The 6,000-nt window shown below is 52.0% G+C and overlaps 1 protein-coding gene across 1 annotated transcript in view; it reads left to right on the top strand.

The window, feature by feature from the left end:
* The first annotated feature begins 610 nt into the window (after nt 1-610).
* ACVR1 (activin A receptor type 1) overlaps nt 611-6,000 on the top strand; it is a 57,388-nt gene continuing 51,998 nt past the window's right edge. The window contains exon 1 of the mRNA XM_068407419.1: nt 611-672. Within this exon, the coding sequence (XP_068263520.1) occupies nt 665-672 (8 nt within the window). The 5' untranslated portion in view covers nt 611-664. The remainder of the gene's footprint in view (nt 673-6,000) is intronic.

Genomic DNA, 6,000 nt, shown 5'->3' with positions numbered 1-6,000 from the left:
TGCTGTCCGTGCTTTCCTCTTCCCTCAGGTTTCACGTCCCTGTGCCTCCCCCACCTCAGGCCCTGCCGCCCCTGGGGTGCAGACACGCTCCCCTTGCCCCGACAGCGGCACGTCTGTCCCCCAGCACCGGGGACGTCCCTCCTGACAGCGGGGGCCTCCCGGGTGGGCCCCGGGCGGCTGCGGGCGCCCTTCCCCGAGGCCTGGCACGAGGTGCGGAGGTCCCGTCCCCCAGGGCCGGCTCGGGGTGATCTGTCACTTCGGGAGGAACCCGCTGAATCCCCGCTCCAAGTGAACGCTGTGGGGTGCTCCCCGTTCGGGGGCTGGGTCACACGGTAACGGCGCCGAAACGGCACCGGGCACGACCCCCGGCCCCGCCGCCCCCGCACACGCTCATGCCGGCGCCGCACGGTCACGCCGCCAGGGGGCGCAGCGCCGCGCGGCGGGCGGAAGTGACGCGCCGGGCCGGGAGTGACGGCGGCCATTGGCGGGGCGGGGCTCCGCCGCCCCCACCGCCCCGCCCGCCGCGCCGTCCCCTTTGTCAGCGCCGCCGCCGCGGGCATGCGGGCGGGCCGCGGGCAGGGCGAGCGCCGGGCCTAGAGCGCGGCGGCCGCGCCGCCCCCGCCGCCCATGGCCGGCCCGCCGCGGCCCTAGCGCGACCGCCGCCATGAGGAGGTGAGTGCAGCCGGCGGGGGCTGGGGGCTGCGGGAGGAGCCGCCTTGGGCCGCCGCCGGTGCCCGGCCGCGGGGAGCCGCAGCGCGGGAGCGGCCGGCGGAGCCGGGTGCCCGCGGCGCGGCGGGAGGGGCCCTACCCGCCCCCTCCCCGCGGCAGGCCCGGCCCGGGCTCCGGCGGCTGCCGGCCCCGCCGTCCCTGCCCGGCGCGGAGGAGGGAGCGTCGTAAAACCCCGGGGGGAGCATTCCTGCGGGCGGCCTCGGCCCGGCGCTGGAGGGACTCGCCTCGCCGGCGGCCGCGGTGGCGGCGGGGGGTGCCGCTCCGCTCCGCGCCCGGGCTCTGGCCTCACCGCGCCCGGGGAGCTGGCTCTGCGCTGCGGGAGCAGACACAAAGGGCTGCGGTTCCCTGCGGCCGCCGCAGAATACGCGCACGGTGGCTCACGTCTGGCTCCGTTCTCCGGTAGCCCGAGCTGCCGCGCCCGCGGAGAGCCACTGCCATTTGGGTATTTCTTTTTTTTTTCTTTTTAACTGCATAAACTTACCCAAATTGGAGGTGCGGAGCTGTGCTGCATCAGGACGCGTGTCTGCAGGCGCTGCGGTGTCGGTGTGCTGGTGGCCAGCGGTTTGGTAGGAGAAAGTTAGAGGCCGGAGTCCCCTGAGCGTGTTGATCTGCTAAAGGCCCTTCTCCCCCTGCCCATCCACTGAGCTTGGCACGGTGATCAGGAGGGCTCTGAGCCGGCCTGCTTGTTTACAGCCACACAGCTTTGAGTTTCGGGGGGAGACAAAGGGGACGGCAGGACTGTTGCCTGACCTCCTGTCAAGACAGTCGCTGGAAGCAGGCAGTCGTTCTTTAGCCCGCTCGGGCCTGCATGTTAACCTCGAGGCTTTTGAAACCTCATGCTGGTCTGTGAAATCTGGGGCATGAGTAGGGGAAGCTGCCTGGGCAGTCGTTCCAACTCTTAGTCTATGAAAATGTGTTGGAATAACTTGTTTCCAGCAGTACTTTTGCACTAAACTGGGGCTGAACCACTCTTCTTTCCCAAAATTGAGAGAGAAACTCCTCATCATCAGGTTTTGAAGGAGTAGGCATTTGTGTGGGCGTGCTGAAGGGACTAAATCATCGAGACAGTGGTGTCAATGGTGGCATCATGAAGTGGAAGCTTTAAAATTCTGGACTGAGCTGCAGAACTGGCACTTTTGTATAAAAACACGGTTTAGAAATGGCGCATTGAGCTTTCAGAAGGGAACAGGTTCTTTTCCCCAATCTCTCTCACGTGTTTTCATGCTATGCCTTGAAGCTCATCTGTCACGGATCTCAGCCTTTCATTTAAGAGAAATCCTGTGGCTGTAGCAGTTTGCTGTGGGCAATGACGAGTCTATTTTTAAATCTTCAGTTTTCTTTTGTTTCCTGTAATAGGATCTTTACTATGATCCTTATACTTCATCTTCAGAGAAACGGTAGTGACCTGGAATGCAGCAGACACTTTAAAAGCTCTCCGAGTTCTGTCTGTGAAGGTCTGGTGCTCTTTGAAGAGTACTGGGTTGCCTTGAGATTGAAATGGGCGAAAGCTGAAATCCTGGATGTGGAAAGCTCTCAAGTGCACGTCTGGTTCCTTTGATGAGCGTAACTCTTTTTTGGAGGAGGTGTTACGGATCTATTTTAGGGGAACAAAAAGTTCCTGTATGCACTGAGCTCTCCCTGGGAGGTGTTAAGTGTGTGCAACGTTTTGAGAGGTTTGCCTTCCCTCTCGGTATTTTGTTTGCTGGGATAAGGGCTGCATTCCTCTGCTTGGGAGGCGGGGGTGCTGCTCCTTGCCCAGTGGCACAGGACTTGGAGCAGTTACTGATTGTAAATCTCTGCTTTGTCTTCTTACCCTCTAATGACAGGGGTGTTCCAGTTTGTCTGCTCCTGTCTCCATTTCAGGACAAACTTTAAGCTCTGTTGCTGTGACTTGGATCATCCCTCAACCATTTCAGTTTGTAAATAATCAGCTTTTACAGGCCTAAATTGTGGTTAGGCCAAAACTATAGAAGGTGAAGCTGTTATTTAAACGAGAGTCTGAGGGATGAAAACTGTGTTATATATTTTTAGTTTTAAGTCTTAAAACATGTTTCAAAGTTACAGGCTGAGAGAGGGAAATCCTCCTGACCTGGTGCTGATGTTTCCAGAGACATCATTGACCGCCTCTGCCCAAGTTCCACTGCACAGTAACTGTTGCTAACTCACTTTCTCATGACTTATTTTTATATGCACATTAGGAAACTGGAAATATTTTGGTTGTGTAGCTGTTGAGGTTGTTACTTAATGTTTATACTCTCTGTAGAGAATACTGTGGCTGCATTAGTTACTCACAAAAGTATTTGTGAAGACCTGGATGGTGCATGCAGAACTTCAGCCTCACCCTCCATGGACTTAACTCTTAAAGTAACTTTGGCCATATTGTGTTCTTGGAGCTAACAACTTAACACACTTTGAGACATGAGAATTTTTTTTTTATGCCTTAGTAGCTGGGTATTTGATATTCTGATGGTTATTTACACTCTCCTGTATTAACGTGTGTTAAGTTGGTTGCATTTTTTTCTTCTGAGGTGACCTCTGACACCATTTAGAAAGATTCTTCAGTGGGAGAGTGCAAATGTGTTGAGGAGCTGAGGTGAAAGGGGAGGGCTAAATATAGCCATTTCCTGCAGAGCTTATCTATCCTTGGGGCTAGCTCTCCAGATGAAATGTTCTGTCTCTCCAAGCCTAGGGAGGGGGTTTCTTCTTTACTCTTAACGGATCACGCCGTAGTTGTCAGCAGCCTGACCGCGGTCTGTAGGTCCCAGTGCAGGTGTAAGGGAAGACAAAGGGACTGGTGGCCAGGGCTGGGGGAGGTGGGAAGGCGTGGGGCAAGGTAACTTGACATGGTGTCATCCTCCTGTCTGTGTCCAGCAGGGAAGGGACAGAGGCTTGAGTCACACCAAAGCTGCCGGACGCAGCAACGGTGGAGGCATCAAATAGCGTGTTTGGGGGGGATGCACAGGAGTCTGGAGAGGGGTAAAAACCGTTTAAAACACCTTCTCCCAACCCCTGCTCTGTCCTTGCTTTGCTCTTTCAGAAGCTGCGTGCTTCTTGGGAAGGGAGAAGGCAGTGGGCTCTTCAGCAGAGAAGAAGCTCTTGGGGTGGGAAGAGAACATAGGCGGGGGAAAACAACACCAGTGGGGTGTTGTGGGTGGGTTGTGTTTTTTGTTGATTTTTGGGTGTTTTTTTGGCCAGCTGGTACTCTGAAGTCATGCTTAAATTTAATGAAAGCCTGATGCTAAAATAGGATCTAGGGACAGCTGTTGTAAAATAATTAGGCACCCTTTTAGACCCCTTGTCCCTGCCAAAAAAATAAAAGCTGTTTGAATTCACTTGCGTTCTTATGTATTTGAACTTTTAAATGGGCATCTTGATGTCTGCTCTTGTATCTCTTTTCTACTGTGTATAAACGGGTTACAAACTTAGCCCACTCACCTGTGCAGCTCCACAGAGCTACAGAAGATGACAGTGGTGGTGTTGAATGTGGTGGATTTCTGAGTGGTAATTGCTCTCTTCCAGCCTCTCTGTGTATGAGAGTCCATGGAGACCCACTGGGGTGGGTTGCAGGTTGGCCTTGGTGAGGGTGTGCACGTGCATTGGGGGATAGTCTATTTGGTTTGAGACCTGAAGGTGGTCAAGACTGAGACAGATTAAGAGCATGTTAATTACAAAGGTATCCAACACTGTCTAAAAATGCACCTTTTAAATCCTGCTGTAGGCAAGTTCAGTGACTACACGTTAAGGACATAAGTTCATTTACATCTTTTACATATCTCTGTGTATCTGTAAAATAAGGGATGATAGTATTTCTTAGTAGCGTTGGAAAGGTGAATTCACATGAGTTTACAAAGTGTTTTGGGATCATGAATTTAGAAGATGCTGTTGGCTATGAAGTTGATGGAATTCCATGGAAATGCTTTCAGGAAATTCCTTTTTTCTTCCCCATGTTTGCAGCCAGAACACAGTTTTAGACTAATGCTTTCAAGAGCATAAAAGTGTAGGTAAATAGCAATGAGTACTTGTAACGAAACAGGCTTTTGTTACATTGGACCAAGAGTATGTGTGTGACCCAGTTTCAGCTGGTGGGTAATCCCTTCCCCAAAATGTGGTCTTGTGCAATTACATGTATATGGTTCAGTGTTCGCAGGTTCCTATTGCAAAGTGATTTGCATTTTGAAGTCTTACTGGTATTCAGTACGTGCTCTCAAAATTTCACTCTCCCAACAAGATCTACAGCGAACTATGATGATAAGGTAGCACTGAATCTAGCCTTGGAGGAGAGTTCCCTGGGATGCTAGCCGTTTTCTAGGGGGAACATCAAGAGTGTACCGATATTCCTAGTGAAATAAGGACATTGCCACTTCTTTATGTGAAAGAAAGCAGTAACGTGTTTCAGGAATGATGGTGTTCTTTGCTTGCAGTTCAGGTGGTTGCTTTCCTCTGGAAGGCCAGAACTGACCTTATGATTCATCTGCCGGTGCATAGTGAACGTCAGGTGCTGCATCACGGTCTTCGCCGGTTATTATATGATCCCATCTTTGACCGGGGTTCTTTTGATCTGCTCTTTCATTTCATCCTGGCTGTCGGGGCTCCACCTTGTTTGCTGAACCAGTCCTGGCCGTGAGCGTTGCTCTGTGGCGTGGTGGCTGTGCCTGGCAGGGCAGGCAGCGTGCTGGGTCCCGCGCCTGTCGGACGGAGGGTTCTGCCCAGCTCTGCTTAGAACACGTTTTGTGTTGTTTGTGCCTGCAAATTAGCGTGCCACTAGCTCTTAAACACCTCTAAACCCCCCGAGATCAACGTCCCTCATCTCAAGTGGTCGTGCTCTGTTCTTTTTGAGTACAAAGGCAGCATAAGCCTCTAAGCAACTAGGATAACTCATTGTCCTTCAGATCGGCAGCTTGTCTGTGCTTGGGACCTGTTTTAGTTTTACATGAGGTTGGCTCAGTCTTGTTCTGCAAAGCTTTGTGAGACGGTGTGGGTACAGCGTGTCTAAATTAACTGACTCTTGCTGAGAAGTGTTTGAAAGGACATATAGAAGTCTTAAAGTCACGATTGAAATTCCAGTAAATGGGAAGTGATGGTTTTACATGATTTCTTATGATGTAAGAAATGGGGAATACCGTGTGTAGTCAGTAGTCAGCAGGTTTAAAATTAAAAAAATGTAGGTTTTGCGTGGTGCCTGTTGAAGCTATAGAGTGATTGCAGTGGGACATCCAAGAGAGATTTATCTATTTTTTTTTAAAGAGAGGAATTGGATATGTTTGTAGGTCT

The sequence above is a fragment of the Nyctibius grandis genome, chromosome 9, assembly GCF_013368605.1.
Source record: "Nyctibius grandis isolate bNycGra1 chromosome 9, bNycGra1.pri, whole genome shotgun sequence".
Taxonomy (NCBI): Eukaryota; Metazoa; Chordata; class Aves; order Nyctibiiformes; family Nyctibiidae; genus Nyctibius; species Nyctibius grandis.
This window is presented reverse-complemented; position numbering and strand designations above follow the sequence as displayed.